Source organism: Sitophilus oryzae, unplaced genomic scaffold (genome assembly GCF_002938485.1).
Source record: "Sitophilus oryzae breed Bouriz unplaced genomic scaffold, Soryzae_2.0 scaffold_1449_pilon_pilon, whole genome shotgun sequence".
In the NCBI taxonomy this organism is placed as follows: Eukaryota; Metazoa; Arthropoda; class Insecta; order Coleoptera; family Curculionidae; genus Sitophilus; species Sitophilus oryzae.
The window spans coordinates 553,426-576,968 of NW_022146114.1; the positions used below are offsets into that span (position 1 = coordinate 553,426).

The 23,543-nt window shown below is 34.5% G+C and overlaps 1 protein-coding gene across 1 annotated transcript; it reads left to right on the forward strand.

Annotated features, from left to right (window-relative positions):
- Positions 1 to 1,512: 1,512 nt before the first annotated feature.
- LOC115877386 (tissue alpha-L-fucosidase-like) lies at positions 1,513 to 22,649 on the forward strand. The gene is made up of 8 exons (XM_030893536.1): positions 1,513 to 1,908; positions 1,968 to 2,097; positions 9,164 to 9,270; positions 9,330 to 9,487; positions 9,544 to 9,745; positions 10,008 to 10,148; positions 20,895 to 21,167; positions 22,446 to 22,649. The coding sequence occupies exons 1-8, from the start codon at positions 1,701 to 1,703 to the stop codon at positions 22,580 to 22,582; spliced, it is 1,356 nt and encodes a 451-aa protein (XP_030749396.1). The 5' UTR covers positions 1,513 to 1,700; the 3' UTR covers positions 22,583 to 22,649.
- Positions 22,650 to 23,543: the final 894 nt, after the last annotated feature.

A 23,543-nucleotide genomic window follows, 5' to 3' on the forward strand; every position in this document is an offset into this window, starting at 1 on the left:
AATACCGTAAGTCCATGTTGGTTAAATATTTTTTTTTGGAGAAGTTACAAACTTAAAATCAACCATACAAATGAGACAACAAATAATAAATGCAACATGTACACGTGCACCAATGTGAAAGACCGCCGATTATAAAGTAACGGCGCACACATTGTCGGTTTTCACGAACATGACGATCATTCACGACGATTAAGATTTCAAGCAAAGGCAGAAATTTTCACCGACGGTGATGATATCCGTGTTGTGCCACAGACATAATTTTTAATCGTCGTTGTTAATCGCGGCGATTAGAAATGACAAAAAAGAACGAAGTCTGTGGGGCCCTTTAAGGATAATGTGAATATGTTCATTGTTGGTCATTTAAGAATATTTACCGGCATGCCAATGGCTCGACGTGACGGTGGCAGTGCATTATAGTGAGAATCGCGCTTAAACGTAGATGGATTTTGGGTCATAAAATAGGGGCGGAGGAAATTTCGACACTAAGCAGGTAGCGACTAAAATTTAATGGCAATTTTCGACACCAGCCCCAAGTTCCGTTTTTATCTGACAGGTATATTCGACACCAAATAAATATAGCTGCGAAATAAATAAAATATCATAATTAATTTATATATTTATTTTAATAAAAATAATGTACTGTTTATGTCGACCCACCACTCTGGCATGAATAATGCTGTTAGACATTTTTTTAATAGCTTAGACTCTTTAGTTGGGTTGGCAAAATTAATATTTTATATAGACTATATTAAATATATGTTTACAATAATATACATATACTTATAACGAGATGGGTATTCTACGCGACTGACTAGTTGGAAAGAATACAAGATATCTTGAGGATGCAGTCTAATAAGAAGGCCGTTAGTTCAAGTAAAACCCTTTATTGTTTAGTCAAGCTTTCGAGAATTCAGTTGTTCTCTTCTTTTGGACTCTTCAATGTGGGATTATGGTGAAGTTTACAACATTGCTTAACAATCAAAAGAATCTTCATTTTTCAACTGTAGCAGTGAAAATTACATTAGGAATACATGTGGAAACTAACTTACAAAAACGATACAACGTGTATGTGAATATATTATAGTCAAAAACGAAAATTGTATGTGAAACATTTAAAAATTATTAAAAAAGAAACTATCCTTAATATATGAACGATGTTATATTATTATTTTTTAAAAACTTTAAAAGTAAAAGAAACGAATTCAATTGAAAAATTTTCTTTGACTTAAAGTTCGTTTCTGCTAGCACCGCCGATCGTTCACTAACCATTCTTATAACGATATACTTATAACTATATTCAATGTAGGTTTATAACACAATAATTTGGCGCTATTTTTAATTTCACCCTAAAGGGTCCTAAAACCTCAACATCAAACGGCCGCAATGTGTGAGAGCATTGGTGGGATATATGATGATTAAAAAAAGACGGCAGTTTTTATTTTATTAATAGAGTTTAAACAATTGAAAACATTTAAAGTATTCAGTAGATTATATATTTTTTTAATAAAAACTTATGTCAATTAATAGATAGCACTAAAAACAAACTTAAGTTTTAAGAGGTACTCATACCTGACAGCAAATAAAGAAAGATTGGAAATTGTTTTATATTAGTTTTGAAATACTATTCAGATGTATTATTCTATACGTTGATCTTTTTATTCATATTACCGGACAGTTTAAAATTTACCAATATAGAACAAATGAAGCTTCTTTGGTATTCCACTATTCTTCTTATTTGTGCCGAAGCAGTTTTTGGTGAGAAATATGAAGCATCCTGGGACAGTTTAGATAGCAGGCCACTACCAGAATGGTTTGACAATGCAAAAATTGGAATTTTTATCCACTGGGGCGTGTTCTCTGTGCCAAGTATGGGTACTGAATGGTTTTGGACATTTTGGAATGACGGCGGTAATAGGCAGATTATTATATATAGTAACTATAGATTTTATTTGTTTATTTATTTATAGGGGAAGTTACCGAGTATTTAAAAAATAATTTCCCCCCGTATTTTTCGTATCAGGAATTTGCTAAAGATTTTACGGCAGAATTTTTTAATGCAACGGAATGGGCTGAACTCTTTGCTAATTCAGGAGCAAGGTAAGATATTAATGTAGTTTTCTTTTATAGCAATACTTTTTTTTATTTACACAGTTTCTGTAAGTCACAATAACTCTATAATGCTTTTTTGAATCAAAGCAATCTTTTAGCACATCGTTGTTGTTTATAAACATCATATAATGTTAATAGTAAATCATTTATTTGTAGTATAAAAAGGTACTACATAATATAATGCATCATATAATCAAAAAAGTCCTGGGGTCCATGGGTATTATATTTATACTATGGACAAATTTGCCTAACGGGACCAAAAAATGCTTAAAGTTTCTAGAAGTATATCTCTTCCCGTCATCGGAAACAAAAAAAATGCCAATAACGAAGAAAAAACTATTTAAAATATCTAAATACAACTTTTCTAGAACACTTTAGTTTTTAATAGAATCTAATAACAATAAATGTATTGCTCATACATCTGTAGATGTTAGTAATGTATATTGATCGCTTGTTTGATTTTAAAGAACATCATCAATAAACATAATCTAAACAAACATAACATATCAACAATTCTAAATACACACGACATACGTAAAAATTAAAAACAAATTAAAAAATAATCATACAAAAAGTTTGAGGCATTTTGGTTTTACCTTATTAAGTAATTGTTAATTTTGAAGTTTAAATTGATATAATGTCATTTTAACAGAACGAAGTATCTGTTAAAAAAAACTAAAGTGTTCTCGAATAGCTGCATTTAGATATTTTAAATAGTTTTTTCTTGGTTCTTTGTATTTTTTGCTTTCGACGACGGGTAGAGACCTACAAAATGTTAAGCATTTTTTGTCAAGCAAATTTGTTTATTGATTAGGTTAAAACCTCTGCTGACAATTTGTCTCCATTAGATTAACACAACAGTGTATACAAAAAATTACTATTTTATTTTGTAGATTTTCTTACAGCGGCGAAATACCCATAGGACTTTTCTGAAGAGATGAATCTGCCATAGAAGTATTGTTATCTCCTTTACAGAATTCCTTTGGAAATAAATTTAATTAAATAGTTTAACTTCTGACAACTTTATTACAAAAACGTCAATATAATTATCACCTGGAATAAACAATCAACTGTTGTTATGAAGATCGGTTGTTATATATCTCTAACAGTATAGACATTTTTTAATATAATGCATATACGCATTAAATAAAGAAAGATTGGAAATTGTTTTATATTAGTTTTGAAATACTATTCAGATGTATTATTCTATACGTTGATCTTTTTATTCATATAACCGGACAGTTTAAAATTTACCAATATAGAACAAGTGAAGCTTCTTTGGTATTCTACTGTTCTTCTTATTTGTGCCGAAGCAGTTTTTGGTGAGAAATATGAAGCATCCTGGAACAGTTTAGATAGCAGGCCACTACCAGAATGGTTTGACAATGCAAAAATTGGAATTATGGAATTAAAAATTGGAAGAATGCATATACGTATTACAGTATTATATATACGTAAAATTAAAAATTATAATGAATATAGCATATATCTAGAAATACAATAAAAAATACGTATATTTGGGACAACTAACTCACAGCTCGGGATCTCTACTACCAGAAATCAACAGAAGAATTAAGTTGGCATGGAGTACTTATGGAAGAAACTCAATCATATTCAAATTTAGAATGCCACTTTATGTAATGAAGAAAACATTCGACCAAATTCGACATTCGAATAAGGAAACTGCAGTTCGTACAATGCTCATTGGAACGAAATATGCTGAGAATAACCAAGAAAGACTGTAAAAGAAGAGAATGGACACGACAAAGCACCCAGGTAATAGGTGCCATCCACAGAATCAAATCCCTTAAGTGGCAAAGGGCAGGACACCTGGCGCTATGTTTTTGTAAATTGGAAAGAATGTTATTATGGAGTTTCCTTGCAAAGTACAGAGTGACAAAATGTTGTAATGTTTTAACATTGAAGAAGGCTCTTGGCCGAAACGTCTGTTTTAATCGATGTCTTTTTTTGCTGAAGATCTATGGCTTAAGCTAATAAAAACAAACAGAACCTAAAATCCCAATCAAGAATATACAACAGAAAAGTGCTCGGTGGCGTAGAGGTACAGCTCTCGTCTACCCATCTAAGGGTTGTGGGTTCGAATCCTACAGTCGGCATCAACCAACTACTTTTAATAAAATAAAAATAGTTTGGGTACCTAGGTCGACTCAGCCTTAAATGATTACTTGAGATTCACAATCCTGAGGTAATAATAGGCGGTTGAAGCGTAGTGCTAGCCACATTGTCTCCCTTGTATACCGAACGGCGCAGCATGGCAAGATGTACCTTGCTACTCCCAAGGCGTTAAACGCTATATACGGGAGATATTATTATTATATTATACAACAGAAAGTTCCATGAAATTTTCTAATTTTAAAAATTAATAATCTTTTATAAGCGCTCTCAAATTGTTTAGCATTTGGATTATTTTTAAACCCTCCTCTCGCCCTTATGCAGCTAAAAAAAGTTTCAAGTAATCTTGACTCAATTTATATATTAGTAGGTATTTTTGTCCCCCATCCTTTAATTTTTTGTATAAATTAAATATAATTTTTAAACATAATTAATCCTAAAAATCCAGTTCTTCTACCGGATCTTAAAATGGATAGACCATTTGAATATTTTAAACCAGAAATATAATTTTAAAATTCCATGGTCTTTTGTAACAAATATTTTTTCTTTCTTAAAAGGAATATTAATATTCCTATAACTGCAATTTAACATATGAAAAATATTATTAAAGATGAAACAAAATTTTACCGTTAATAAAATTTGATGAAATTTATGACATTTTATATTATTGACAAATGTTAGAGCAGTAGTTCCCAAACTTATTTTTCTCGTGGACCACTTTCAAAATTTTACTGGTTTCGGTGGACCCCCTGCTGCTACATTTCTACCACATTCTTAAAGTCGCCAAAAAATAAAAATTGTGTCACTTCTGAGTTCTGTCCCTATATTCCGATATGTAAAATAAAAACGAAAAATGGTACATTTTATATCACTTTATTTATTAAAAGAATAGAATTACAAGAAAAAATATTAAGGTAATATAGGTTCAGGTCATAATTTTAATTAATGGGAAGGATGTATCTGATGGAGTGTCAGCAAACGATCAATGTTTGGCTTTATTTTTGTGAGCAATAACCGCAAATCCCCCGCTCTGTGATGTTTAATTTGCTCCTTTTTTTTTTGTTAAGAGGTTTTAACGGCACTAAAACTCCTTTCGACAAGGTATGACGAGGGAAAAGCTATTAAAAATTTCCTTGCGATTTCCCACAGTCCAGGATATTTTTCGGGTATTTCTGCTTGCAGCCAAAATGTTGGGTAGCCTTTTCTAAATTTCACCTTCAGCTCCTCATTAGTGCTTAGCTCGAGCAGCTCCTCTTGTAATACAACATTGGCCACTTCCGTTTCATCAAATGGATTTATGATCCATGGTGGTATATCCATCGTCAGTATATCTTCAAACCTGGTTTTGAAGTCATCATGCAGAGCACTTAAATGTTGACTGTAGGTATGGATATCCTCATCAATACATTCTACCTGCGACAAGTTTGGAAATTGAGAGAATTCGCGCCGACTAATGTTTTGCTTCATAAATTTCAATTTCCCAAGAAAAGCCGAAATTATCCCCTTTGTTTTTATTAAATTCAGGCTGTCCCCTTGTAACTGCAAGTTAATATCATTAAATTTTTTAAACAAATCTGTCAAATACGCAATGTCTGCTTTGAATTTGATCAAGTTTTCTTTTAAATCTGGATCTCTACTTTCTAAGAACTCTAATATGGAATCGAAAACAGAGTAAAATCTCGTTAAGCATGCACCTTTCGACAACCAGCGTACTTCAGTATGTAAGAGCAGTCGTTGGAAGTCTTCATCATTTTCGTCGCACAATTGAGCAAATAAACGCGTATTCAATGCATTGCTTCTGATTTTGTTGACAGCTTTTATTACAAAATGAAGAGATTGGTTCAACCTGTCACTTAAATGTTTTGCCACAAGATGTTGTCGGTGGATTACGCAATGAATAGCTGTAAGTCCTGGTATAATTCTTTTGAGATGACTTATAAACCCACGATATCGCCCGACCATTGCAGGAGCTCCGTCTGTTGCCACTGAAATAATGTTTGTAAATGGGATCGATTTTTCCGTAAAAAAATTACTCAGGACATTAAATATTGATTCGCCTTTAGTGTCAGTCTCCAAAGTTCTGGCAAATAGCAATTCTTCGTGAATTTCTTCCTCAACAATAAATCGGACATATGCCAATAGTAATGCTTCATTACTGGGTAACGTTGACTCGTCCAGTTGTATAGAAAAATGAGTTTTTTGCAGATGATTGCACAAAAAGCTTTCGATATCAGAGCTCATTTCATCAATGCGTCTTTGTACAGTATTGTTACTTAATGGAATTCTTTTTAGTACGTCAAATGGAGATTTGTGCAAAACAGTTTTTAAAACCTCTTCAACAGCGGGTAAAATTAATTGTTCTCCGATAGTGTGCGGTTTTCCAGATTTTGCTATAAGTAATGAGATATTGTAAGATGCCCGCAAGCCATCATCGTTACTTTGAGATGTTGAAGCGAACATACTGTGCATGGTGGGTCTCTTTCCATATTTTTCTTTCAATGTTTGAAAATATTTTAAATCTTTACCTATTTTATCAGTATGACACCTTTTTAGATGATCTTCGAGCTTTGATGGTTTCATAGAGTCATTGCTCAAAACTTTGTTGCATAATAGGCACATGGGCAATTGTTTGTCTGCCTCTGATGGAACAAAACCATATTTCAAATAATCGATACTATATTGTCGACATTTTTTCTTTGCTGTAGCCATGTTTCGTGTCAGTTACCTTACCTGTAAAAAAATGTTTTAGTAACCAAGTTTTTTTCTGAATATAGGTATCACACCGCAGCCTTTGTCAGCACGCGGAAATAGAATTACGGCTTGTAAAGGGACCAACTAATAAACCGCTGAGACAAATACAGACGTTTTCACAAAACGGTATCAATTTTAAAGTACATAATTTACCACTAATTTTTAATAGTATAAATAAAATTGGTGTACTCAGTATCGAATACTGATCATATTTGTGTAGGAAAAAATAAAAGTCGAAATCCCAAAATTGTCCATAAAAACGATAACTAACATTTTATTAAATCAATGAGTTCACGCGCTCCGTGTATTTGCGTATTTTTTGTCTGCGGCTTCATTGTTAAAACGTGACAAACTGGCATCGAAGTCCAAGCCCCGCCCTTTTCCCGTCGCCCGCGCACCGCTCGCTCTTTCCGAAAAGGAATAGTTTTGATAAAATAGTTACTTCAAAACCAATTTAAAATGATTATGAAATTACTGTTTTATAAAATTAGTAGTTATTTGCAAGAAAAATTACAAAATTAATTGCTCTGCAATATTGCTTATTCGGCCTTTTAGAGAGGCAGTGTTTCTCTCGTGAAAAAACAATTGAATAAAACGTGCTGTGTTTGTCTTCAAATCGAAAGAGGACAATTAAAATATCTGTAAGTTACTAAGTTACCTATCTATACAGGCCGTTGTGATCAACCGACTAGTACACGTAAACAAAATACTTAAGTACTATAACAAAAAAAGGTAGGTTACTTACTTTTCTCCGGCACTAGCAAACACAGATATAAATTTTCTCACAACTTTTTTTCCAAATTCCGCCTTTTTCGAAATTCCGGAAACAAATGAATGCGTTTGCCTTTGGCATCAAGTATTTATAGTGGTGATCAAGTTCATGTCTGAACAAGCATTAAGCATTGTCGGGCGGATAGCGCTTTGCAAGTCTGTACACGAAATTGTACGTAATATCGAATACGCAAGTTTGGACAAGTAACAGTCGCTTGCCTTATTAAAATATTATCTGCTTAGATAGGTACTTAAAAAAATGTAGGTAGGCCCTTATAAAAACTATGCTTACATTTTTGCTCTTTACTATCAAAAGCAGATAAATTTTCGTGGACCCCCATTAACATCTTATGGACCCCCATTTTTTGTTCACGCCTACGTAGACCCCCAGCAAGTCTCCCGTGGACCCCTGGGGGTCCACCTGGACCACTTTGGGAATCACTGTGTTAGAGCATTATATACCCTCTGATTCAGCGTTCAGTTGCCAACCTCACATTTATCCTGTTATCATTAAAATTGATATGTTTTTTGGTAAGTTTTGTCCCGACGTGTAACCCTTCATTACATTGAAAATTACATAATTCTATTATTTCCCGTTTAATCGAATTCCTTTCACCATCAAATAAAATCTTTTTAGTCCCTAGACAATTAAATACCAATTTTACCATGTAGCAAGTTTTCCAAAAGACCTATTTTGTTCTTTTGTAGTAGGGTTTAAAAGCCATGGTTTAAAAAGGTGTTCCGTATTCAAAATTACACTGGTGGAGTCTTTGTCAAAATGATATGAAATAGATAACGTCCATGCAGTTCTTGACTTTGGGCCATATTAAGCCAACTAGTTTCTTTAAGTTTAAAAGTGATTGGCTCATGTTTATGATACAACAAATACTATTACAAGGGAATTGGGAGAAACTACAATATGGACCATATAATTCTTTCCATACCAATATTTCTGCAATTCTCCATAAGGACATTAGTGTTATCCTTAAAAATGGCCTGTTAAAGGCAAAAAGTTCCAGTATATTTTTTTTATTTGGTTGGTCTCATTTCGTCTGACCTTCATTAGTTGAGAGATTCAGTTTCGTTGCTTCCCTCAATATTTTTTTTTGTTAGTAAATAGTAGGTACTGTGGTTGGTTCCCTGTGAAACATTGTTCCTTATGAAACAACAAAAACTATTGAACTAACCTAACTGGCCGAAACCTAGTTAAAGTTAATTAAGTAGTTATATTTAATTAAGTTAATAGTTAAAGTTACTCTTATTAAGTTTTCATACATCTAAAAGCGTTTTTATATGAAAATACTAATGTTTTTTTGACGAGAAATAGGCCCTCCTGCAGATAATACTTAGATTATATAAGAGCTATATACTTAAGAGCAATAAAAATAATCATTTTTAGATACGTAGTGCTGACAAGTAAGCACCATGAGGGTTTCACTATGTGGCCGTCATCATATTCGTACAGTTGGAATTCTAAGGATCTTGGACCACATAGGGATATAGTTGGTACATATTAATGTTAATTATTATCGCTAAATAATATGTTACAACAAATACTATTACAGGGGAATTGGGAGAAGCCGTAAGGGCAGCAAATCTTACATATGGTCTATACCATTCTTTACTAGAATGGTATCACCCTCTCTACCAATCAGAAAAGAGCAACAATTTTATTACGACAGAATTCCCTGAGAAGAAATCAATGCCTGAGTTATATGAGCTGGTTAGTAAAATCTGACTGAGAGGCTTATTTAATAGAAATTTAAATTTAAAACTTAGGTGAACAACTATCAACCCGCCATCATTTGGTCGGATGGCGCTTGGGAATCACCAGATACATACTGGAATGCCACCGGATTCATCGCATGGTTGTATAATGAGAGTCCTGTGAAAGATTTTGTAGTTACTAATGATAGGTGGGGTCAAAGTATAACTTGCAAGCACGGTGGATATTATACTTGTAATGACCGTTATTTACCAGGTAATACTTGTTCGAATAACATATCTGACGTAGTACTGACGTAAAATACTGATAGATTATTATTTACTGTGTCATTTTGATTTCTTTATCTGAGTAGTGATAGTGTTATCATTATTATTAAATTTAATAAAAACAAATCAAATATTTCGGTTTTTAATTTAATCGGTTTTCTTCTATCTTTTTGAATTGTTTTCCCATTTACTAAATTTTTGACACTTAATATTTTGTTGAAAGATATTTTTTAATTAAACAATCTTTTTAGATGGACTTCAAACTAAAAAATGGGAGAATGCTATGAGTTTGGATAGATACTCGTTCGGATATAGAAGGAATGCGAAATTAGCCGATTATTTATCATCCCAAGAATTAATCACCACGGTTGTACAAACCGTTGCTTACGGAGGTATAAATTACAGAATTAGTTTAACAAAACGTTAAACGAGGGTGGATTGATAAGTGCGTTAAAAATTAAACAAATAATTATTTTTTTCGAATAGATGTAATTTTTTTTTCATTATAATCTCCTTTTAGACCTATACATTTGGTTAGACCTTGCTGGAATTATTTGATCCTCTCTTTGTAATCTCTTTCAAGGTTCTCAAAATATGCCTTACTTTCGGCGATACTATCCAAATCTTCGTCCCCCAAGTTATTTTTTTAAAATTTGAATAGAAGAAGAAATCTGGGCAGGAACATTGTCATGCTGGAACAGGGCTTTCTTCTTGGCAAGATGAGGCCGTTTTTCTTTGATTTCTTAGTGTAGCATACTGCTCTTCATTTATTGTCTCCTCTTTTTGGAGGAAATCAATTAAGACTGTACTTTGTACGTCCCAGAAAACCGTAGCCGTAACTTTGCTCGCTGATTCTTTGTGGGTTTCTACTAGGGATGTGCGATTCTGTAAAAGAATCAATTTTTTGGATCGATCTAGATCGAATAATCTCGAATCGATACAAGAAACATCCGAAGCTAAAAATCGATCTTAGTGAGGGGTATTATCAGTTTTTATAATGCAATTTTTGACTCAATTTTCCGTTTTCGCAATAAATTAACCCTAGAGTAGTCGCGCTTATTTTACTATATTGGTAAGTCGCGCTGGTCTGGGAGACCGGGCAGCCATTTTGACAATATAAACAATTCCAAATGTTTGATTTGTTGTGAATAAGGGAAATTAACGTACGAGAAATCATAATCTCTATTTATTTAAAAAAAAAAGTATTTTTAGGTAAAAAAGGCGTCTAAACAATAAAAAAGTTTTTTACATTAAATAAAAAACACTTATAACAAGAAACTAAGTAAAAATATTTAAAAATTAACATAAATTCATCTCAATTAGACTTTGTTTAATTCAAAAACGAACAAAATTAATTAAATTTAGGCAGGCAAAACCTTTTCCTGGCATAATTGGCAGATGTCAGTAATATGCTCTAAGCACATGTACTTACTGCACTGAAAGCAAGAAAATATGATTTTTCTGTTTTTCTTCCAGTTACAATATGCACAACGACCGGGAAGTCTCGATTGTAAAGGCTCTTCCACATATTAGTCTCACTATTACACAATTCTCGCAATCTGTATCGAATACTGTAGGGTAAGGATAGAATCATGGCACAAACTTTCAAATGCGGGTAAATTAGCTCGTTTGCTAACGCTTTTTAAAACGCTCTCCTCGGTGTTCTCTTCTGTGGATCATTACCCGTATAAATTATTTGCGAATTTATGCCAACTGTATTTAGAATCCCTCACATCCTGTTCAATGTCAATGTGGTGTTCTTCGCTTATCTCATAATCTCCCATTGATCGGATTCATCCTCGGGAAGATCTGGGTCTTGGTAATTTTCTAGTAAAGGTTGCTCATCCAATACTTCTAGCATTAATTTTTGCAACCTTTCCTGCTGTTTTTCATAAGAATCCATGTCTAAAATGAATAAGACTAAACATAATACTTTTTGTTTTACCCAGAGTATTGTATAATTACGCAATATGATATAAGTTTTAAATATTTTCTATTACAATTTTTCAAAGTTAAACTATATTTAGGTACTTAATTTTTATTTAATACATAGCACATATGTATTTTTTTGCCTGTAATAGCAAAATACTTACCCTCAGTTTTAATAAAAATCTCCACCGATAGTCGCCCTGGAATCACAGACCGTGTATAAGTTTAATCGCCCTGGTGTGAGACCGTGTTACGTTCCCTTGGCCAAGATCCCATTCGTATAACAACGCGAATGATACTAACGAATATTTGTCCCAAGTCAAGCAGACTTGCGTAAGCATAGATGCGGCAGCCATCTACGGTCAAAAATATTTACTATTTCGCGCCACCCGGTCTCATAGACCGTGGCGCGACTACTCTAGGGTTAAAAATATACATATATTTCTAATTTTTTTACTTTTTTTCACACAAGAATACAAGACATAAAACAAAATAAAGTATAGTTCTGAATAATACAACAAGCAAAATGACTGTAGGTAACAATGCAACGTAAAAATTCAAAACTCAACCTAAAAACAAAACAAATTAAAATTCTAAACAATTAAACAGTAAACTGACATTAAAATGATAAAATAAAACCTTATTAAAACTTAGAAATCATAAAACAAAACAAAGTGTATTAACTAAATCCAGTTTTTTTTCCACTGATTGTAAAAACAACAGTTTCGATAACCGTGATCCTAGAGGTGGTTATGAGTTTGTCAGTACCAAACTGACTTTCGAAAATAGGCGTGCTGGTGGTACCGATGTCCCTACACAACTCAAAAATTGTTCCGCTACTGCTGACAAACGAGGTGAAATTTTCTTATAGTCGTTCCAAAATTGTATTCCATCCAACGTCCAAAATAAATGTAACAAAGGTGTTTTCGATTGACATGAAACCACAGCGGATTGAGTGTAGATTAATTTCGTTTTATTACGTAATTAATGATATCTTCTGAAATTGAAGATACCATTCGGGTTGCATGACAAAACAAAAGAATCGATTCTATAAAAACTGAGTTTTGGATTAATTGATTAAAAAAATCGGGAATTGCATGTCAAAAGATCGATTTTCTGGGGAATCGATTTAAATCGAACATCCCTAGTTTCTACCCACTGCTTAGATTGTTGTTCTGTATCTGGTATATAAAAATTAATCCTTGCTTCATCTACAGTGATGAAACGGTGTAAAAACCCACCTAGGTTTCATTCAAACTGGTTGACTCTGGGAGTTGGACTCTTGAAGGACAAGTTGGAATAACATTCAACAACGTTATGCTAAAAAAAAACAAAGAAAAAGTCTAATTTTTCCGCTGTTGATATGTGGATTTCGTCTTTCGATGCGTAATGCGTAATCCCCCTCCCACGCGTTCCTCTCTACCGTCTATGTTGCACAGCGTTGTAATTTACTAACCAAATTCAATAATATAATTAAACATATCACTTCCAGTGCCAGAGCTCTCTTTCGCTTTTTTTCTCCTTCTTGTATGCGTTCCCAGTAGAGAATTTGTTTTACATTCTTTCAAAGTTTTATTAATTGAGTGTGCATCGTGTTTTTTTAAATATTCCTTATCTTTCGGATTCCACAACACTGATTTTTCTCTATATTAATCTGAATTCCAGCTGACCTTTTTCCGTCCAAATCACTATTTCAATATGCACCAAACCTTGCGTATAATGATTCAGATATTGGGTGATTTCCGACTGTTGCTCCGGTTTTAATATTTGTATCACAGATACCCCCTATTATACACGAAGCAGCGCCTTCTCCGTATATTCTGCACCTTTTCATTAAGGTAACTTTTTTATACACGAAACAGCGTCTTCTTATATTCTGCACCTTTTCATTAAGGCAACTTTTTCGTAATAATATTTTGAGTGAGTTTCTTCCGGTTTCTTTTTCCAACTCAGTAAAACGCTTGGAAATCATCTTAAGTGGAGGAGAAGATTCGCTATAAAACATTCAAGAGATTTTTTCGTTTCCATGATGATAGTTTTTTGCGTAAATAGGTAATGTTTTATCAACACTCGAAATTCACTTTTTTCCATTTTAACGGCGAATGCACGACAGACAAACAATACTAATTCAAATATCAAAACAATGACCTGACCAAATATGTTATAACTTGCGGACTAGTATTGCTGTTTCATTTATTTTTACTGAATTATCAATCCACCCTCATAGAGATAGACATACTCGTAGCTGACTATTTCGGTTCTTACAAATAATATAAAAATAATTAAACTAAATTAAGCGTGTGAGACCTAGATGTTGAGGTGGCTGGATGACATTATTTCTGTAAACAAGCAGAAAAGAAATACCTGAGTAAACAATTTTCAAATAGCTTAAAATATCAAATTTATACTATTCATACGACAGGATGCATCCTTGTCGTACTCCTTTGGTTGCTTCAAAAATTTCTGTAGAAACTGTGCCATTTATCTTCACTTCGGCTTCAAACTCACCCTATAATGTAATTTAACTTTGTAATTCACTCAACACCACTGCTTCGACTGATTTATAGCCATATATGTATCATAAAATTGTTGGTAATATCTAGCGATTAATAGCAACCCTAATGCTTCGAAGGTATCTTTGATTGACCACGTTTCCGCACCATGCAGCAGCACCATACACATATCACAATCACTTTTAGTCAAAGGCCATTAGACCTCCAAGATTTTTGAGATTTTCCCCTTTGAACTCGGAAAGTGGCAGATATATATCATTGTTTTTGAGTTTTTTTCTTCACAGTATTCAGCTGTTTTTACATGTCATATCAAGAAAATTAAAAAACACGTATATACCATTTTTTCGATCTTATAGTATCCCAGCATGGAGTCTAAAATACTACTACTACTACTACTACTATTTTTTTTTGTTTCGGGGGTGGAAAAAATCTTTTAAAGACTGCACGAGCTAATCCCCGAAGAGAGGGAAGACTCTCGTGACTGTGTGGGACTCAGACAGCTGTTACCCACTAAAACAACCACCTCCTGGGATTTCAGCGAACCAGAAGATTTGGCAGCTATATAATCCGGGTATTCATATCAGGAGAAAAGGGACGAAGCCCTGGGCGCCCTAAGGCATGCTATGGTTTGGAGAGAAACTTAGGGTCGACTGGGAATTATGTGTCCAGAAGAATTGTTTTGAGGTGACGGTACTTTGTATTCAAGTAGTCTTCAGGGTTGTAATCGAATATCTCAAAGGATGGATTTTGTCTTCGAAACATGTCCTATTAGGGACATAAATCGAAGCCAAGACAAGAGGGCCATCTGAAGTTTCCAGTTGGACTACCGTAGCTTCGCAAGCACGAAGAAGTGGCGTGGGAAGAAGCGTGTGTTTGTGGGTTCCTTTGACCAATACAGCAGTACCGCCACCATGGCCATTTGGGCGATCGTTACGATACACCTTAAAGTTCGGGAATTTTATTGATGTGTAGGGACGAAGGAATGTCTCTTGGATGAGGACGACATCTGGACTGTTGTCGTTCAAAAAGTCGATAAGTTCGAACTTTTAGGGATTCAAGGAATTTGCATTCCAAGAGACTACGAGGATGCCCTGGGCTAGAATTTTAGACATTACTAGGTGCCAAGGTTGGGATTGCAGCCAGTTTGGCGAACATGGTTGCGACAAGGGTTGACACTTGAGCTGTGACTTGCTCAAGAATTAACTTTGGAAGTCTGGACTGAAGGGTGGGGGGATGAGCGGCGGTCCAGACTGGTTTGATGAAGATTGGCTCTGTATGGGGGGCATGTTTGTCTTCGTTACGCTAGCGTAAGAAGATTGTTCAGGATTTGACGATCGAAAACCTGAGGGTTTCCTAGCATTCAGAGGTTGGTCCTTTGAAGAAGAGGGTCGGTTCTCAGGGTTGTTCGGATTTTTTGGGCAAAGCAGATGGTTTGCCGTATGGGGGCCGCCACAGTTTATGCAAGTTGCGGGAGTATTTTTGCCCTTGACGCTGTCTTTTGTGCCATGGTGCTTGTCGCACTTGACACATCTGGCTGGGGCGAAGCAACTCGAGGCAGAGTGTCCGAATTGTTGGCAGTTCTGGCACTGGCGTGTACCAGTACCAGGTTTCTGGTGTTCGATACGAACACGAATATCAGCTACAGTGTTGAGTTTGTATATGGAAGATTGGTGGCGGGGGATCCTGACTTTTACGACTGGGAGTGGCTTGCCATTTTTAAAAAGGCAATGAATTTCCTTGACTTCGTAACCTTGCGAAGTCAAGTCGTCGACAATCGTAGGGATCTCAACATCTGTTTCCATGCCCTTTATGACAATGTTCAGATCTCTTTCTTCTGGCAGAAGAAAGGTGTGGAAGGAAATCTGATTTCTGAAGTAGTTGGTGATACTTCGATGATCAGCGATGGTCTCTGTGATGATGCGGATGCCTAGCGATGTTGATTTTGCATATTGAATTTTGATTTTTTGGTCTCGAAATCTTTGGGCTATTGAAGTCCAAAGACGAGTGTCGCGAAGGACAATAGGGGTAGGCTTCTTAGTTGCTGGAGGGGGGTTATCCTGCTGCATTGGAGAGCAGTAGGTGTAGGTTTGGAGGGTTGTTGCTGCGTTACTGGGGTAATAGGGACTTTAGGTACGTCAGAAGTTGACGTATTGGGAGTACGAAGCGGTGGAAAATCTGAATTTATGATAGGGGAAGCAGCCCTTGCTGCTACTTTTTTGCTACTGATAATTGTAGAACACGAGGAGTCATCAGAGTCGCTCTGGCGAACTCTCTTCTTCCTCAGAACCTTCCTCTTAGGGCTGGATGGGATGGATGAAATGATTACAAGGTCTACCGGGTTTATAGTTAGTTTGCGACCGTGTTGTTCTAGTTGGGTGAGATAGATTTTGGCATCATAAAGAAGCTCAGCTAGCTTATTTTCGAGTTCATGTAACTCATCCTTGGACTTTTGCGAGTATAGATCGCTAGCGTCCGTCTTGCAACTGTCCAAGTCAGAGTTAAGGGAATTGGAGTCAACTGACTCCATAGGTGTGGGATGGGATTTGGAAATAACTGACTCAGAATCGCTCTGAACCATTATGGTGGGTCCCCGGACTAAGTCCAGGGATATGGAGGGGTTATTCGAAGACAGAACAGTAATAATATAAAATTTTTACTTACCTGAAAAATTATTCTTGTGGATAAATCACTGCAATAATACATACACTGCCGGCGTGGTACACTACCGAGAGCGAATTTACTAAGAGATTGTCGAGACGACTGATACGCAACAACTGACGACGCTGACGGACGACTGTCTACTGACTCACTACTAACTACTACTACTACAGACCCCCATATAGGTATTATACATTGCAATACATTGTGGGCGGGATACCACGATATGGCGCTTTGATTTGCGGCAAAACCTTCGTACATTAGATATAGGCATACTTCCAGCATAGGTAGAAATAGTATTAACAATTTTATTGTCATAACATGAAACAACGGAGACGTCTACGCAATCCACATTTTACCTACTTTTTCCAATATACTGCCTTTACCATTTTTCTTCATATCCGATTCTTTGGGAAATTCAAAATCAGGTACGCGATTTGTTCTCACTGTGTCGAAAGGCAATATACCATTTTTAGTAAGATGAACTAGCAGCGGAATGCTTGTAAACCAGTTGTAAAAAAATTATTTGTAATTTTGATATTTGGGAATAGTTTCCGATAGTTTTACTACAACATTGCTACTTGCTCCTAAATCTGGCTGATTGCCTTCCAAACTAGTAGAACCGCAATAAAAATGAAAGCTGAATATATATAATATCAGCCATTTATGGCACATGTAATCAAACTCATATTTTCGGCTACAAACAGCAAAATATTGAATCCAAACTTTTTTTTGTGTGATAACCACTTGAAAAATAAACTCTACACACTTTGTCCCTTTTTTCAGGCAACTCAAATATCACGGCCTTGCAGACAAGCAAAATTTGCCTGAGAGAGGGTCTGTTGGCTCGACGTCATAGAAGCGTGCCACATATGGGACAATTTGAAATAAAGTTCTTCGAGAGTGGTTCGGGACTTAAAAACTAAAATTATATTAGGGTGTCCCATATATGAAACAGTATGCGGTAAGGGGTTAAAAAGCATCGGTGAAGGGATGCATCCTTGTACTCCTTCGGTTACTTCAAAGACTTCTGTCGAGACTGCCATTTATCTTCACTTGGATGTCCTCATCTACCCCGATTTCCGGTAATCGTGCCAGAAATAAATAATGCTTGACCCTATCGAATGCTCTTTGGTAGGCAATAAAATAAATAAGGACATCATGTCGTTGGTCGTAACATTTCTGCACCAAAAGCTTTAGCGAAAACAAGGCCTCCTTAGTCCCTTAATAAACCCAAACTGCATCTCTCCGCTCATTTCTTTACATTTATCCCCGGTGAATTATTCTGAGGAGCGCTTTAAGCGCATGACTCAAGCTAATAAGTCTAAGAGCCATCTAGACATCGACATACTCCACAAAATGGCCCACAGTAATAAACGCTGTGAGGTGCGGAAGAGACTATCTCTTTAATATCTATATTATATAAAAAAAAGTCAGAAACACATTATTATTAATTTAGGTTTGGATTACATTTTTTAGTTTGTAGTTAATTAGTTTTAATAAACCAATTATCATTTCAAATAACATTTAAGAAAATAAAAATATATTTTTAAAAAAATTGTTGGCAAATTGTTCCAAACATAAATATTTAAATTGTTTTTTTTTACATTAGGAAAAACAAGGACACACAGGAGGCATTTTGTAAACAAAACTAAAAAATTAACTATTGGTGACTAAAAATTATGGTTTTTGTTAGTTTTTGTCTAATTCTATTATTTATTTCATTGGAAGTTGAATTTATATGATGAATTCTTATTGTAAAATAGTGTTTTAATATTAACCTTATTAACTATAAAGAGAAGATCATCTACTGGGTCTTGCTCCGAGCAATGTTCTGACAAATATGCAAACAATGTTTCTACATTTAGTTGTCTTATAGCCAAACAGATTAATTTTAAGTTTGACGTTGTAAAATTTTGCTGTGTTCGTATATGCTTTCAGCAACAAGACAAATTTTTACAACATCTCTAGAAGGCTTGTAAAGTGCTCCCCTATTTTTTTAAAGTAACTTTAAAGTTATTAAGTATTAATTGTTAGTGAAATATTACTGGTTAGTGAAGAAGCACACATATCACAGTTTACTACTTACGAATCGTTTTTCTACTTACTAATCGCGCAATATATTCTGTTAACTGCAGAACACGATCTCATTTTAAAACAAATCTTTAAAATATACGAGAAGCAACACTAGCAGATTTACCATACAAAAATGCGTGCAAAACACCATGAAATGCAAGGAGATATTATGTTTTGACACAAATAGTGCCGTCCTTATAGACCTTCTCTCTCGCACTGCGATGTCATCGATTCTTCGCCAGGCGGGCCATGCATCTAGATAACATAAAATTGTTCGGAATTAGCCCAAATATTCTAACTTGGTTTGTTTTGGGTTTTTAAAGAAAACTAGCTTTTTTCCGCGACTTCGTCCGCGTATACCTCGAATTGTCCAAGAATTTACTTGTTTCGTATAGTGGGTATATGAAAAAACTGGTTCGAAGTTTTAACCATTATTGAAACTCCAATACAAATTAAGTCAAAGAAGGCCGGACCAAGCAACTCGCAACATGCCCCCGGCCTTGGAAGTACTAACTGACAACTACTGGTAAAGGACACAATCGGACAACTGCTCTGGTCACAACACCATCGGCAGTCCTTATGGTGACTACTCGCTAGACACCATCTCGTCCAGTTATGAGACTTGTAACTCGTCCCAAACGCTACATAGTTGGAGGTAGATTGTTATCCTTTATCGACACCATCCGATTGATTTCCAGGTCGATGGTTCATATCCGGCTCGAAGGACCAATGTTTCGTGTAGTGAATGTTTTTTTTTATTTTCCAATTTTTCACCTAAAATGAAATAAAGGACGTCAATATAAGAATTTTAAGAGCACTAATACTCTCTGTATATGTTATTTTATGTCCATACAGGGATGAATAAGAAATATTTTGTGTATATTATTGTCACTAAATAAACCCTTGTATAAAATTCTACTATCTCCGTTCTACTCTCTATTCTCTAATTTCCAAAATTCGCTTAGTCCAACTAATTACCTCACGTCTTTTACAGGAACCTTTGTGCCAATTTTTGTGGGTATAATCCCGCGATCACGAAGTTTTTTAAACATTTTAAACTTACCCATTAATTTTGACTAGACGATACATTTTTTGTATGCCAGCAGTGAGTACGTAACTAAATAACCTGAAACGGCACAGAATATCATATAATTCTGTTTGAACTTGACATCCTTTTAGAGTGATGTCATTAAAGCGTAATTGTTTCTGGTTTTAGTTGAAGGATCGAAAACCACTCGAAGTTTCGTTGAAACGCTAGATTCTCTAATAACACATAGATGAAGGATAAAATACTTTTTAAGGCCAGTGGAGGTTTTAAGGGCTAGAGAGACATATTTTGACAACTATATTGCTTTATTAAAAATCTGAGCTAGGAAACCCTAATATTGTTTGAAAGAGCATTTTGAATCTGCTTCGATTTATTTTAAAAAATACAGTGTGTTGTATTTGAAATAACGAAGGTTTTATGTAAAATAAATATTTAAAATCGACCAGCAATTTTTGGTACCCCTGTATAAATTTAAGGAAGCAATATTTTTTAGTAAAGTTTATTTCTTTACCTTTATACTCAGCACGATAATTAATTCTGAAAAGTAATTTACAGGGTATTGATAAACAATTCTTTTGTAGCATGCACATTTAAATCTTTAAATATCCCAAAAACCAAAATTTCTTCTCCACATATACCCATAAAATATTTTGTTTCTATATCTTACCGTTTCAACCAAACCAAACCAAATCAACCGAGGCGAATGAGGTGCGCTTCCCTGTATATATTAATTTTTATAGAAAATATTTGAAAAGTAACCGACTCTTAACTCAATAACTAAGTTAAAAGTTAAACAAAAATACGACCTATATATAATAGTGCGACCATCCGTCATATTGTATGTCTATTTTGACCGTTTTGGCTTTGATTTAGCGATCCGAGTGATCAAATATGAACTAACTTTGGCCTTTTAGGTAATATTTTAATAAATATTGGACCGGCCCACGATGGTACTATTAACTTAATATTCCAAGAGAGATTATTGGATCTTGGAAGCTGGCTTTCGGTGAATGGCGAGGCAATTTACGACAGTAACCCTTGGACCCAAGCGCAGAAGGATAATTTAACTAGTAATGTATATTATACCACTAAAGAAAAGTACTATTATGCGATATTCCTCGAGTGGCCTAAAGATTCGCAGCTTAATGAATTATCACTTGGTTCTGTAATTGATTTGTTTAATGAAGGTAAGAACTTCACTAGTATTTTTGATCACATTACCTGAATTTTGTTGTCATATTATTTATTTATTTATAAATATGTACAATTATTATTAAGTATAAACATATTTTCAAAAATATCCTACATAGGCTTGAGAACTTGTGCGTGGGAATAATAATCATTAATTATAATATAAATATTCAGGGGTTGTATATTTTGACTCCAGGAAAAGGTACATGAGATTTTTTTCGCAAAAAAAGATGTTGAAAATCAAGAATTTTCTTGTATATTTTAGAAAACCTTTTAGAACTGGCTGTTCACGGCAAATTTTTCCACGGTATAATTTTTTAATCTCTGATATTACCATAGTTACGGCACTAAAAGGATTGCTTATTGCCACTACCTTGTATTGTAAAGTGCAAAGATACTATTTACGCCATTATGATTAATTTATCTATTTCAGTATAAAAACACACCGTTTTAAAGTTCAATTAGAAATAACGAGAACTAAATCTTATACAATTACACCTTTCGGTACTAGCATACATTATTAGATCTCTACCTGTAATAACGAATACACAAAACATGTGTTTTTATTCGATTTTAAGTGTCTTTACCTTGTCAGATAAACTTTTGTACCTAATTTATATTACAGCTGAGGGGTGGAACCTTTGGTGTTACAACAGCAAAATAAAACACTAATTCACCAAAATACACCAAAACAGTATACTTTTGCACTCCTAATTTATAGATACATAATCAGTGAAATACAAGACACTTTTTCCTGTCTCCTTGTGACATAGTAATTTTTCAAATAAGAAAATAATGAGCTTAAAACAGAATTAAAAACGATTCTTCGTTCATTTTATAATTAAAATCGTTTAACATTGTTTTGTTATTTGTTATTCTGTCAACAGTCAAAATCGTTGATAGTTTTGACGTTATATCTTATTGGAGAGGGGCATCCTTATGCAGATATAAGATGAACTAGTTCGCGGCGAACTTTTTAATAACATTTAAGACTAAATTAATTGCGTAAAGGTATGTAGTTCGCGAACAACCTATTAGAACTATTCTTTAGTGGGATTCTCTTTGGCGGGAACTAAATGAACTAGCCGAGATAAACTAGGTGTTTATCTCTGAAACTAGTTTGCGCGAACTAGTTCATTGAAAAGAACTATTAAGCACACCTCTAAAGCCTAACAGCGGAGAGAATGTGAAACCCATAAAACCGTTGTAAAATACGAAGTGAATGTTACAACAAAAGATACAAAATATACATTAATATTGATTATTATTTTTAGGAACCATCGTTACCTTGCTGGGTTACAACAGTTCTCTAACATGGACAAATTCTAGCGAGTCAATCCAAATATCCTTACCAGATTTATCTAATGTTAGTACAAGAAATGCTTGGGTTCTCAAAATAGAGGCAGCTTAACATTCTAAGAAAGCAATAAGTTGTTCAATATATGAATAAAGTTGTGGAGCAAATCTTCTTTGAACCATAAATTTACCTGTTTTAGTGGCGTCAAGTCGTATATTTTATGGCGGCAAACATTCCGTTTTTCCATATTTTTATCGGACAAAAATGGCTCTAATTCCATAAAGCATTAAACTCATTTGAAATGTAGCGTACAGTCCGAAGGAAGTCAATAAAAAATACAATTCCCAAAAGCCGGGTCGTGAATATTTTAGGTGCATAGACAGGCAATGGATTCTACCAGAGCGAAGCTGCGTTCTCAAATTACTCAAAGTGGGCTAGTTCTTTAATAAGCAGGAACCTACCACATAAATATTAATATCAAATATAAATAATAACTACACTGGTCTTCTGAAATTGAAGGTTCATAGCATACTATAATATAATACTTTTTCAAGCGGAGTTGCAAGATTTTATATTGGCTGAGGGTTTGCGCTCTCAGAAGGGAGAAAATAGCCCATATTTCTGGTAGCCGAGTGATAGTGGCGCCACCGAGCGGATTGATTACGTAGCGCTCAAATACTAATACGTGATACTATATTACTGTTTATTAACAATAGTAATATTTAAAAATATATTAAAATCCAAGGTGTTGATGTACATGCTGATGACTGCTGATGTTGAGGTAAATAAATCTTCTGACTACCCTTCTAGAAAGTCTTGATTATTATATATTATCTAACTCCGTGACATCTGTCTATTTTTATCATAAAATATATTTCTTTCTAACTAAATTAGCGTCCCAACTGCTTTTAAATGATTTGAAAACAGCCAGATCTAATGGCTGTAGTAGATGGCTCGTGTGAGCAGGTAGTTTTAGAATTGCAATATTATGCTGGCTTGCTAACGTTACATGAGTGGCGTGGCCGTCGTACAGTACTAAAATAGGTCGTTCACTTCCCAAAGATGGTATTAAGAT